Source organism: Solea solea, chromosome 11 (genome assembly GCF_958295425.1).
Source record: "Solea solea chromosome 11, fSolSol10.1, whole genome shotgun sequence".
Lineage (NCBI taxonomy): Eukaryota > Metazoa > Chordata > Actinopteri > Pleuronectiformes > Soleidae > Solea > Solea solea.
In genome coordinates, this window is record NC_081144.1 from 11,753,431 (window position 1) to 11,767,605 (window position 14,175).

The following is a 14,175-nucleotide window of genomic DNA, read 5'->3' on the forward strand; positions in this document are numbered from 1 at the left end:
TTGGAGTCTTCAAGATATTTTTTTGTTGGGGGGGGGGTTGTTTTTGTATAAAATTAATTAAACGATGTCATTAACTAGTTAATGAATCAACTAATCACTCAGCTGTGTAGTAATAGTGATTAGTTCACGAGGATATAATGGAAGTGACATGTATGGTGAAGGCCACTAGGGGCCAGAAGAGCGCTGTTGAGCCAATTTGTCTGATCCTGGGGCACCAGTTGCAGCGCCACTCTCTCTCTCTCTCCCTCGCTCTCTCTCTCCCTCTCCCACCCCCACGCTTGTTGAAAAAGAGCATGAAATAGGAGAAAAGGAGGTGTGTTGGAGCATGCGCACAGCGCGCTCGCCGCTTTGGTTATCCCACTTTTGAGGAGCCGAGCGTTACGTCACAGACTCGTCCACACATCCCCACTCACACACACGCATTGCTGGAGCTGGAGCTGGAGAGGTCCACCATCCACTCATGCAGCCACAAGCACGGGGAAGAAGCATCAGCGCCGCGAACGAGCAAAAGAAACGCGTGTACTTTTTTTTTTTTAAATTTGTTGAGCTCGGCGCGGAATGAGCTGAGCCCGAGCCGTGCTGTGCTGAGCGGAGCCGGCGGCTGCAGCGCGTCCCTGCGAGAGGACAATTGTAGTGGCATGGTGTGGTGAACCAGAGGGAGAGCAGCACTGAGCACATCAGAGTCATTATTATTGTTAATATTACCCCGTGCATCATGTTTGAATGCCGATGATCAATTATAAATATACATGACTGTGCTTCTGCTGCTGCATTGCTGAACGCCTCGCCGAGCTACTGTATCCAGTCTCCATTGATTGCTGAAGCCCGTGGAAAGCCGTGCAGAGCCTAGCTGAGGGCGCAGCCGAGCGGACAATCACACCCGAACCACCGAGGCGGTTCGGATGAGGCGGTGGATCGGGTTGTTTGCTTCTAAAAATCCAGCCAACTTCCCCCCCATTCCTTTCTAACAGCAGTGGCAGCATCGGGCATCGCTCTGGAGATGGCGATGAGGTGCTTCTACTTGGGATTTATAATACTCTACTTGGGGATCGTCTCTCCTAACGGTGCATCCGTAGGTAAGAAGAAGCCTGTTGTTGTTGTCTCCCTCCTGCATGGTTGATACTCGAGGAAAGGAGAAGCACTTTTGTGTGTGTGTGTGTGTGTGTGTGTGTGTGTGCAGGCCTGTGCTCACCAGAGTTGTCTGTCTTGTCTTCATTTCATAATAACAGTGTGTGCCACAAGCTGTGTCTCCATAATTAAGAAAGCCTTTAATCAGAGAAAGTCGCGCACAAATGAGCAGTGGCCTAAAATCTGACTGCGTTTCTTTGTGTGTGTGTGTGTGTGTGTGTGTATGAGAGAGTGAGTGAGGGAGAGTGAGAGATCTCCTGTCTGTGTCTGAGCAGACAGAATGGGCCTGTGAGGATGCCAGACACACTGAGCTTAGTCACACTCTCAGTTGCAATATCCAGCAGCAGCAGCAGCAGGTAAAAGGCTATCGCAACGCTTCCACTCGGGCTGAGCTGCAGTGTTCGTTTCTTCTGCGACAAAATGGCTATATGAAGATGAATAAGAAAAGCCTTCAATCCCTGACGCGTGTTCTCGTGTGTGTACGGCGACAGCTGATTTGCTACCATTCAAACCCCCCCCCAAAAAAACATGCTGCTGCCTTTTATCCCCCAGAGTCAGAGAGAGCTGCACGCTGGAGTTTCACGTTAAACCCGCGGGAGTCTTCAGTCAGATCAGCTTTCATGTTTGTTTTCACTTGCTTGACACATAGGAAAACAACAGTTGCCCATGAAGGTATAATCCTAATCCTAATCACAATGTTTTAGTCACAGACAGTGTCTGACTCTGAATGATCTTCTTTTGTCCTAGTTGCTCATTAATACGCCTAATAATGAGACACTCCTATATGTTTCAGACCTGTTGAGCTTCAAGGTTTTAAAACCAGAAATGACAAAAATGAAGGTCTGCATACATTATGACTTGTGTACGTGACTTAAGGCTATATATCAGGTCACACATAGACAAAAACACTTATATATAGACTATTTCAGTGTTCTAGTCCATGTTCACTTTGACAGTCTAACATTAAAACCCACAGTTTTGCCACTTAAGTCAGATACTGTGTCCTTCCAAGCTCTTACATAAGATACATTAGAGTTTTATAGAGGTTGTTCAGAGTGAGTGCAATAGGTTACATGAGTCTGCAGGCTCCTCCCACCTCCATCAGTGTGTAACATCTGGACACAGGGAGACCATTAATCCAACTTAGATGTGACTGCATGGGGTGGGGTAGGTAGTGGCCTGGAGTGAGGTGGAGAAACAAAATTTAAAAAAAAAAAATTTTGGGGGGGGGGGGGTATTTTGTGAGAGAGTCAGTGATGGAAATGATGTGTGTGTGTGTGTGTGTGTGTTATGTCATTACTAACATCACATTTAGTGACTTCTCTGTTTGGATCAGTGTTCGTTCCAAAGGGTAGAAAAGTGAGTGGGTGCAAATCCTGAGGTCAGTCATTTGGAATGGATTTGTCTGGATCACCACAGCATGAATTAATGAATGGGAAAGGATTAGTGACACGAGGGTCATAAGGCCACAGTTAACAGTTAAACATTGGACAGACCTCATTGTTTGTCATTGATCTCTGATGCCGGCCTTAGTTCATTATTATGCCAGTTAAAGGTGTCATCCATTAGACTGACAAACACCAGAAGAAGGCAGAACAATTGGTATTTTTCACAGATGCAGTTAAACAATCACAGAGGCTGCAGTTTAATCGTTTGATTTACGACTGTTCATTGTTTACTGCCAATTTAAAGAGAATTCTGTCCATACATTTAAGAAACAATCCATATTGTTTACCTTTTTAAACCTTTTAAGTTGATATTTTGATGGTGTCATTTGGTAATTCACAAAGTTTTACATCTACTACACAGTGGATATTCAGCTGAAGCATAACAAATGACCGTATATATGTCGTCGGAAAAAACACTATTGGATATTTTCTCCAAATTAGTTACTGCACATCAACTAGACGTGCATGTGTTTTGCATTAATCATTGGCATAGTTCAATTAACACATCACATGCAAGGATTTTAAGATTATTTGTAGTTTCCTGCATGTCATGGAGCCGAATGTCAGCCGCATATTAACTTTATGTTTGTTTAGACATCTGTGCTGGATGATAACTCTGTGCCTATAAGGTTCTATTCTAAACAACCTTTGGAGGCTTTGGAGTTTGTGAAAAGTGTAAATGTGGGTCAGAGGCTAAAGAGGTTGAATTCCTGAGGAGCCTACACGCTGTTTGCCTGACCTTTTTATTAGGACCTGACTATACATTTTCTTCAGAACTGTCACTGGAAACATCTGCCGGGGGAAAAAAATTCAGCATCCTTCACACAAATTCAACAGATAATAATAATAATGGAACATGGATAGAAAACTGCAGGCTCGTCCAAGTGGAGGCCACCGGAGAGTTATTGTAACACTCTGCACCTGAGGTTATCTGTCGTCTGTGCTCTTTGTCAGATAACACGGATAATCCCTCAAATATTTTTCTGCCACTCAGACGCCGCTCACGAAGAAACATTGAAGAATAAAACAGAAAGCATTTGGCATGAAATGCAGCCAAGTGTCCAGTTCTAATACATTCTTTGGCTTGGATTTGTGAAATTTGATGTAAAGCTCATGTGCAGATGTTTTGCATTTAGGGCCCAATCTAGTGAAAGTATTTGTGAAATGATAATGGCAGACAGTGGGATTTTTTCTGAAAATATCCCCTTTAACTTCTGCACTCGATTTAATTTCTACTGTGGCTAGAAAGTGAAAGCAGAACATAAACGTCTTCACTGTTATTCCCTTGCATATATGTGAGGCGGGAGACCGCTGATGAAAGAGTGTTTGTTAATTGTGAATAGCAGGGGGTTTACTGTAAGTGGTGTTTTCTCTTAGCTTCATCTCCGTTTTCCCTGTGTAGCGTCTAAGACCCAGAAAAGGAACAGAACTTCTTTAAAAAGACAGAGAGTGGGTGGGCGTGTGTTTTAATGCAGCTTTCCAGAATTCATTCAATTCATTGGGTTTTTGTAGGAGATTAAATTGGGCTATGCCAATGCTTTTCTGCTTTCCTTCCTGTCATTAATATAATGACGTATTTTGGACGTGCAACATATGAACAAAACCCCATTTAAGTTATGGAACTGATGTGTCTTTCTATGCACTTCATGAAGGGAGTACACAGAGTTGTTCAAATGTTACGAAGGATTTCAATTTGAGCTCAAACCTGTGAGAATACTGGATTACCAGCTCATGCTCATGTATGTCTCAGATTTGTCCAGTGTTGCTGATTTAGTTCTTGACTGGAGAGTCAATCAGTATGTTCACATGCACCCTTTGATTGACCATAGGCCATAGTCCGACTAAGACAGACAATCGGACAACTTGCAGAGTCGAAAATCGATTCATTGGCTCCGCCTCCATAGGTGGCGCTGTATCTCTCCACAGCTAGTGTGTATTGAATCAGTTTCCTGTTGACCTTTTATGTCACAGAAACACAAACAACGAGCAGCGGGATGGTGCGGTGCGATGGATCGTGCTGTGGTTCTATGTCTCGTACCTGCTGTACATGTTAATCCCGATACGAATCAGATCGAGCATGACTCTTGTGGTTGCTGTGTTGTCTGAAGAAAGATGCGGCTGCCACAGTTGATATGTTGTCTACTTCTGGGTCAAAGATCTGGAGGGGAATTTTGGTGCATGCGCAGAACGCCAAGTCCGACTCCAGTCCGACTAAGACGTACATGCAGGAGTAATCAGACTATGAATCACATTATCCAGGTATGACTAAGACTAGCTTGATTTTTAGATTTTAAAATGCTTTCACACCAAATGTGCAACCAACCACCCAGAGTTGAGTATCTAATATATGTTGATAAGACTTTAATTTTGTGGACTGCTGCACAGCATCAAAACTATTTAGTCTCATCTGAGTCACATCCAAGGCTCCAAGTCACTGGATGGTAGTTGAACATTTAACAAATATTTACTATCTATTTGCTTACTGTGTAGTTTCCAGAATTTCCATGAAGGAGATGTGGCCATGATGAAGTTGTAGTGTTGGTCAGCTGGCTGAGTTGGAGAGTACAACCTTACAGTCTGCCACACGGTGGTATGATGGCTATCATTGTTGCCTCACAGCAACGAGGACACTGAGGTGGTCTTGCAGTGTGTGTGTGTGCGTGAGAACTCTGGCTTCCTCCCACAGTCCAAGGACATGTAGATTGGGGATGAGATTAATTGGACAGTGGAAATTGACCATAGATGTGAACGTGACTGGTGGTTTGTGTTTGTGTGTTTGTCCTGTGGTGGACCGGTGACCTGTCCAGGGTGTACCAGGCCTTTCGCCCTGTGTCAGTTGGGACTTGCTCCAGCTCTCCCCCCACGAGCCTCAAGAGGATAAAGGGGTTGAAAATGAATCAGTGAATGAATGCGCCTGCCAAACTGCGCTCTTTTGTTCATTTGTTGGACTTTCACTTCTATAAAAACAATGTGAGTGAAAAAAAAGCCTTAAGGAGAGTTACATCATCCATTGTAGTATCTGCCCTCATTTTCAAAACATATGACGAATGTTAATGAAAGACAGTATTAAATCCTTTTTATTTATCACACTCTGAAGTTTTAGGATTTCTAACCACTAAACGGAGAGGTAATCTGTTAAATCTATGAAGTGGATGACTGCTCATTTGTGCACTGGTTATGAGTCATTTCTTGCAGTTACTGAGCCAGGAATGCTTCTCCCCTCTGCCCCTCTCAGAGTGAATCTAATGAGGTATTTATAGAGATCCACTCACATTAAATCACAGAAACATTTAATCCTTCATCTAAAGTAAGCAAAGGACGAAAGCCAGCCAGAAGTTGCAGTCACTTTTTTTTTCTTCTGTGGGTGCAAAGACCTGTTAAATGCTGTCTCCTCTTAGATAGCACCATCTACAGTGCTCATAATACATGGATTCTTGCTTTGAAATCGTGCTTACGCGATAACGGAGACATCGCTTCAAACTTGACGTCAGGGGGTCCAATTACGCGATGTAGTCGGTTTGCTTTTTTCCTCACTCGCAGAAAGACTCGAGGATGACCCGAGTTCCACAGTTGAGGACCAGAAAGGGAAGAAGTGATGGGTGATGAGAAAGAGTCATAGTTTTATTCCCACTTTCTACTGCCACAGCCTTCAGATCTATCCGTTTGTGTCATTTCACATTCCCATTTGTCCTGTTATCTTTAAACGGCATTTAACAGAAACCATGCTCTATTGCTCAGCCAAGAACCGACTCACTAGACGATTGGGTTGGTTGACTACGACTAAGTAAATATCATAATATGTACCTTGTTTGGGGAGTTGTGCCCTGTGTCCATTTGGATGACGGTCATGGTCATTGTGGTGTTTGTAGCTTAAGTGTTTACACTTTGAATATGCACTCGCTGGCAGCCCTGCAGCAAAGACACTCGAGCAGCGACTCGATGCTTCCCTTGAATCCAAAAATCAAAGCTCTTGGTTTGTCTCAAATCTTGCCGCTTGTTTGCAACGGATTGTCTTTTTGAGGCACAGCTATACACATGAAATCAATTAGAAGGCGCCGGAATGTGCTGCACGTATATGGAGTTGATTTGTAGAGCACGGATGGCCATATTGAGGGAGACAGATCGCAGGGGGGAGCGGGGTCAGTCAGTGTTGAGTCCCAGCTGGTGATACTGTCTGCAGGCCTCCGTCACTTGGCTGTTGAATTAGTGCCACAACACTATTTATTCACCATTCCATCCCGATCCCTCCCTTAGAGTTCCTTTCAGCCCTTTGCGATTGTTTTGCTAAAGTTTTATTAGCTTTGATTAGACGCGTGAGTCTCTCTCGTTCTACACGTGTGCATTTGTTCATTTGCTCGTGTTAAATGCAAGGCGCAGGGGTAGAATGTAGATATACATGTCAACCAATTTGGACGTTTAACTTTCATACACTCAATGTCATTGATAACATTGTGTGTGTCTCAAACTTAGGGTGTAAGTATTTGTTCAGTACGGGTTCAATGATCCCTCAAAATCAAGGTCTGAACCTTGAATTTTGAACTCTTGATCTATTTGAGCGTTTGACACATGCAGTTGAAAAACGTGCAATATTTAGAAAATATACAGATGCAGTCCTGAATTTAATACTTTTATGACTTAAATACACAGCCTTTTTGGAATTTAGACTATGCACAACACATTACTTTCCAGCACTTAATCACTGGAGGAAAATCATTCCTGGATATTTTCTGCTTGGCAAAAGAGATTTCACAACAAATAAACGAGATAATGATTAGAAAAAGTAGGTATGCACAGTTTCCTCAAAGTAAGTGCTTGAAATCCGTTACAAAACTGAATTTCTTTACCAGCTGATTGTAGAGAATCAAAAAAGTTATATGTAGAATGTTTAGAAACTAAAAATGAAATGAATAAAAAGTGTAACTCAGGACATTTCCACAGTTCTGTCCTGGGACAGGATTTCAGACTTTGTGTTCATAGTTGGACTTTCGCAGTATAAAGATGCCACTCAGTAAAACCTGTTGTAACTACATCAAGTGTCAGGGCATTTTTGTAGGACTAAGGCAGCTGTTTTAAAACATTGTTATTATTTCTGTGGTTGTTTTTAACCAGTTAAAGACATTTATATATGTGTCATTTTATGTGAAAAATAGAAACTTTGTCTTGGTGTGAAATAGAAAAACTCTTGAGGGTTTCAACAAAGCCTGCCAAGCTACTTTTCTCATTTTCCACTCTAATTACATACATTTGTGCTCTAGTAGATACACTCAGAACGGCTATTTTTATCAGGTTATCTCGATGCCGAGATGATCATATGCTTGCAGTACTGATCTTACTAAAACCATAAGCAACATCACGTGAAGTTATAATTATTTTGTGATCTACTGCCTCCTTAATGGGATTTCCTACAGTTAAGTCACTGCCCTGAGACCAAGTTGCTGTTCATCTGTGGCAGGAAATGCTTTAGTTAGAATGGCATTATCAGTGGAGAACTCTGCGGAAAGCAAACACATGGGGGCTTATAGGAGTTTTTGTACGTTGAGTATGTAGTTTTTTGATTAAATGGGTTTGGTGTTTGCTGTTGGGCCAAACCCAAGAATACATCAAATAAAGGCCCTCTTCATCCTCTGTTGTAGGCAAAGAGTACTCAACTGGTTTAACATCCCAGCCTGATTTGGACTCTCCAAAAATTGTCAGCATGTTGGCATAAACTTCGGGGAAAAGGCGACTTTGCAGGCTGAATTAACAATTCACATCTCTGTCTGAGATATTTTAAGTGGGCTTTGAAAGAGGACTACTGAGAGGGAAGGATGCCAGTATTCCCCCCAGCCTCTAACCCCTCCTCAGCCACAACCTCCAATTAGGCTCAGAGGTTCTCCCCTCTGTGGTCATTTCATGCTGGTGTGTAATGCAATGATAAAATTAGAAACCACAATGTTTTATTTCCAGTTTTATGCCTACTCACAGGAACAACTGGCTCAGCCCAGCTGCCTCACTCAGGGACCTGAGGGGCTGAGGGGAATGCCTTCACTTAGCAGAGGTTTCTGTGCATGTCTGCATTTCATCTCCGGGTCCAGTCAGTGTGGCTGTTTGTTTGGTTGTGTAGGCAGATTAAATTGAACATAAATGCAGGCAAAATCCAGTGTATTTACCAAATGTAGCAGGGCATTAGTAAGCTGAAAAAGCCCCTAAATTGTCCTCTAGCCAGATATTCACCAAGTGGTTATCTGTGTGCATGTCATCTCAACATCAGCTCTATCTTGCGCTCATCTCAGCCATATGATATTTCATATGGCCTCTGTCTCGTGGCATCTTATTGTCTTGCGTCATTTGAATTCTGTTTTGTAAGTTTTGTGTGAAGAGAAGAGTGGGTCAGCACAAACACAGCACTCTCTTAATCTCCTCATAGATCTAGGTCTTATTCAAGACCCCTAAAACTCTTAAGTTTCTAAGTGTAAAAAAACCCTTATAGTTAGATGTCTTATTGTTCGACTTACACATACGCTTTGCCGTCACATAAACGGGCACCAAGGTCTTAAATCTTTAGCCCTGACAGTCAACAGGAACGTGATTGCAATGATCCTCTAGCCTCGTGCTCTCTTGAGATTTCAGTCACATCCAAGGCCCCTCGCGGTGCACCCCCACATGGCCTGACTGCCCTCCCCAAACCCCTCTCTGCCTGCCAAGTACGTAGGGAGAGGAGTCATCCAGGACGAGAGAAAGAGGGCTCGGTCCCTGCAGAGAATCACAATTAGACCTTCAGAGCTGTCCTTCCCAGAGTCTTTGCTGCACAGAAATGCAGTAACAACAGCCTCCTGCTGGCTGTGGCCATCGTGGTTCTTTTATGTATTTCCAACCTGTTTTTATTTTTTTCCTTGCTAAGGGCAAAAAACACCTGAGAATTTCATCTTTCACTGGTTTTGACAAGGCAACGCTTCGTGACTGATTATTTTCATGAATGAGCTTGAAACTGTACTCTGACTGTTATTGCACACATAGTGTAGTGTTTCAACCTTTTCTGCGTAAAGGGCCAAATTCACCTAGTAGTGATGTATAGCCAGGTGGTTATAGTTTGGTTTTTCCCATCTTAGGTTTCGGCCTCCAGTTGCATAGATTTTCAATAATGGTGATTAATTGTCAAAGTACAACAGGAATGGATATTTCTCGACACAGTGTTCCTGTAAATCAGAATAATGCAAGGAACCAATTGTGATTACTTCTGATTGGAACTACCTTTTCATTCTTTCATTCATTCATTCATTCATTCACTTATTTATTGTGTTCCACAAGAGGGTTGCGAGGCTGCTGCAGCCAATCCCAGCTGACACAGGGTGAAAGGCCGGGTACAGCCTGGACACATAGAGACAAACAACCATTCACTTTCACAATCGTATCTATGGTCAAATCTACAGTGCTACAGGGCTCTATGAAAATGGACAATTGAATGTTGTGAGCAGTACAATTACATTCACTTAAATGATACTGTGGTGGCAGCACACATTTACCATACCACCAAGTGCTAAGTGAGAACATTTTTATTTTTATTTTGGATACATTGACATGAGTGACATGTTCAGTGTCGACAGATTGATGTAAAGCTGTGTGGGTGGAGCTCTGCGGTGTGGCCGAGTTTAAGCATGTCAGCAGGATCCACACAGCTGATCACTGAGCATTGCTGTGGTGCTGCTAGCCTGTGGTACACCTCAACAATCTGTGCCGACTTACTTACCCAAAACTACTGTGCTCTGCACTTTCCCATGGGTCTGACGGAGATTGAATGCCCAGTTATGTCTGTGCCATGTCACATGAAAGAGCCTCTGTGGTGAGAGTTGAAAAACACCTTCGGCGTAATAAAAAAAAAAAAAAGAGCAAAAAGAAATTAGATGTTCGTAAGAAGAGGGGAAACAACAAACAAACCAGGACTAAAAGGCACCACTGTCGGTTGTAAACTTGTAGAGGAGTTTTTTCCTGAATAGAGTGTGCCTGTGGGTCTTTTGCTACAAAAACATCATTGTAAACTTGGGTTGACCCTTGCATGTTGCTTTACCCTTTTCAGTTAAGATCTATGCTACCTCTAACTGGAAATTTCCTATGTGGATTCTGCGCTGGAGAGAATGTGACAGATGAACCGATTTTAGTTTCACTTTCCTGATGGTGTTTTCTAGATCTGGTGCTTGTGTATCACATTTTTATTGCATCTTTTCTGATTACATGTTCTGATTTAAACATGTTCCCAAATGCTTTTGCTTTTCATGATGACACATCAACTCTCCTGTTTTTTTTTTCCAGTTCCCAAAGTGGACAGCCATCCGAAAAACTGCAGCACTAAGCAGTTTGTATGCAAGGACCAGGTGACCTGTATCTCCAAAGGCTGGCGCTGTGATGGAGAGAAGGACTGTCCAGATGGCTCAGACGAATCACCAGATATCTGTGAGTGTGCTTGCAGAAAAGTACATACTAAAAGTGTCTCTCAGCAGGTTCTGTGTCCTCATGTTCTCTCCACACTTTTGGTGGAGGGCCATGAGGATTATTGCTCAATTCACTCCTTCACTCCGCAAATGAACCATTTCGTTATGGTGTCATCAAAATCTTGTTGTTGAGCTGGCTGGGAGAAGACATCACATTCAGCCCCTCTAAAGGGTGTTGAAGAGACAACAACATACTGTTCAGACGGTTTAATTTTTGTCTGAATAAGAGGATGGGTTATGCCCTCATTTAAGAAGGACACAGGCTCACAGTGTGTGCTCTGGCTGCTCTGCTGAGTTATAGCTCTAATTATGTGGCCATGTTTAGTCTGAATGTTCAAGGATGTGTCTGCTCTTGTCTGGACGTTGGCAGGATCTGCACAGTCCCTAAGAGTCTTGTCCCGGCCACTCACTCCTGTCTGCTTCCCCATCCTTATATTCCATCCATAAACTCTCCCTGGTAAAAAGCCTCCCCTCTGTTTATATGCAGGCACTAATAGTGATTTTACGGTCTGCATGTGCCACACCTTACATCAGTCATGCTGCAAATATTCTTACAATAGTCTGGCGCGCACAAACAAGCATGCTGACACCAGCATGCATTCAGGGTCTTGTTATTGTGGGTGAAAATATAATTGAGCATTAATTATGATTAAAAACTAGATCTTATTTATAGCTGGTGCTCAAATTCCCAGGTTTTCCTGTGTGTCATACCTAGTCTTATTTGGCTTTGAGAAATGTTTTCTGGGTTAGGTCTAAAATAAGCTGCTTTTAGACACAGACTGAAGTTATATGCAAAAACATGAACGTCTGCTTAAGTTGCTATGGACATTTTCCAAAACTTTTCCTGTCCACCCCAAGTTTCTTGGAAATATCTGAGTCTGAGACGGGAGTAAAATCACAGCAAGCATCCTAGCTCCTGCATGCAAAAAGTCTCTTCTATTATCTGTCGCTCCTCTATGTTCATTGATTCATGTCAGAATTCAGTGCTACCAGCATAACTCTCTTAATAAATTAAGAGTTTAGCTAAAATAAATGACATATTTAAGAAGAGAAGATGTGCAAATAACACATATTTTACACAACGAACCTGCAGATAATTGATTTCTGCCATTTCTTAACATTTGAAATGAGTGATGTTTTCATTCTTTCATCTACCGCTTTATCCTCCATGTGAGGGTCGCGGGAAGCTGGAGCCGATCCCAGCTGACATAGGGCGAAAGGCGAGGTACACCCCGGACAGGTTGCCAGTCCATCACGGGGCCAACACACAGAGACGTTCAATTAATACTGATACTTTCATGATCGCACTATTTTCAGCATGTCATCCCAATGACGTTCCAATTTTCTCTGTGTTCTTTGTCTTTCCCTCCTGTGGATGCTTGCCTGAGAACCTGAGAATCCATCTTTGTGTGGGATTACCCCACAGTCTGGCCACCCTGTAAATGAAACTGTCACTGTGCAGACAGTGGATGTAGCCAACACTGGGCTTGGCTGGGGCCACACTGGGTGTGTGAGCACTGCCTTGATGTCACAGAACATATTTCTTTTCTTTTAGGAATACACACACGTTAACTGATTAGAGCAGCCACACTACCGCATGACTCTTTGTGGGACGAGACCTCGCCCATTTTCGACGCAAGCCGCGTAAAATAAACCGCAAAGGTCGTCACAGTTTCAATATGCCAGTTTCAAAGTGAGAGCGTTTCCCTGAATCCATGCATTTTTACTGTGAAGTATTTGCATAATTGTCAGATGCGCAGTTTCATGAGTCCTGGTGATCAGCTGAGTAAAGGGGCATATTTGCATGCTATGTACATATTATGGCATTTTTCAAAGTTGAACCCTATGTAAAACATAGCAGACACACTCCCTGTGTAAACAACAGATGGACGCAAGATGCAGCAGAACAATGAATCAGCCGTTCTACAGTGCACATGCATACACAGTGGGGCCCCAGCCTTAGATTCTTTATCATAGCGCACGTGAAAAATGAAAATAACACTCTGGCCGTCTTATACGCCGCGATCAGTTTTGTTTTTAGTAAACACGTCCTGGTTTGTTTCCAGTGATTATGAATTCACTTGCTTTCAAAAGTGGTGGGCGTTGTAATGGGGTGCTTTTGTCTGGTGAGGATCTTTGATCTACACCTCTACTACCCATGCTGGAAGAAAGTATACTCTTCAGTATCACACTGCCTGGAGGTCTAATTGCCTGTCATTTCCAAACCGTTCCTCTGTGCTGTAATTATGCGGAGCAGCTAAAGACAGGCATCTGCCACAGAAGTGGCGTTGTAACGTTGCATCACATGACGCATTGATGTCCTGGGGTTGAGTGGGTCGTTGTCGTGTGTTAGCATCCTTAGCCTTTGGGTTTAAAAAGAAAAAAAAAAGTGATGGGAGAGAGTGTGTGTGTGTGTGTGTCTGTACATGGATCTGCATGAATTGTTTTAATAGATGGATCAGTGGAGGTGCGGGCAGGTTGCCAGCTGTAAGGACGTCATAGCTCTCAGACCCCCACCTGTGCACCACCCTCATATTGCCCTGAGTAGACACTCAGATAGCCATCAGCAGACTGCCTGTACAGGCCCCGTCTGCAGGTGTGACTGTGTCATCCTCTCCCAGGGACTGCACCGACCCCCCCTCCCACTCATTGCATGGCTTCAATTGATTTCAGCCAAGCCATTTCACCTCAATTACAGACAGGCTTAGGGCTCAGGAAGTTGTTGACACGTGCCTTCAGGGCAAGAGTTTATGCTCTGTGTCTCAACGACGGTGCTCAGTGTACGACTGCTGTTCTTTAAACCTCCTATAGCTGTTACTTTGTGTGCCGACAAGATATTCTTTTCATCTGTGTGTGTGTGTGTGTGTACATGTGTGAGAGCAGAAATAATTCCACAATGCATACCCTGATGTTGACCAAAGCTAATGAAAATATTAAATAGGAGCTTATCTCCAGATTACATACTTTTGCAGCAGATTTTTGGGGTGGGGGGGGGGAGGGGGGTTCTGCGTGCATGCTGAGAAATGTGTGCTGCTGCATGAATCAGCATGAATAGAAGGAGCCAATAAAAGAAAATGGCAAAATAAACATTGTGAAATCCAGGCTGGTATATTTGTTGGACTGAAGTGGAGACT

The 14,175-nt window shown here is 43.2% G+C and overlaps 1 protein-coding gene across 2 annotated transcripts in view; it reads left to right on the forward strand.

The window, feature by feature from the left end:
* Nucleotides 1-385: 385 nt before the first annotated feature.
* lrp1ab (low density lipoprotein receptor-related protein 1Ab) overlaps nucleotides 386-14,175 on the forward strand; it is a 78,603-nt gene continuing 64,813 nt past the window's right edge. For both annotated transcript variants that reach the window (XM_058642538.1, XM_058642539.1), the window contains exons 1-2: nucleotides 386-1,076; nucleotides 10,863-11,003. In XM_058642538.1, the coding sequence (XP_058498521.1) occupies nucleotides 1,001-1,076; nucleotides 10,863-11,003 (217 nt within the window). In that variant the 5' untranslated portion in view covers nucleotides 386-1,000. The remainder of the gene's footprint in view (nucleotides 1,077-10,862; nucleotides 11,004-14,175) is intronic.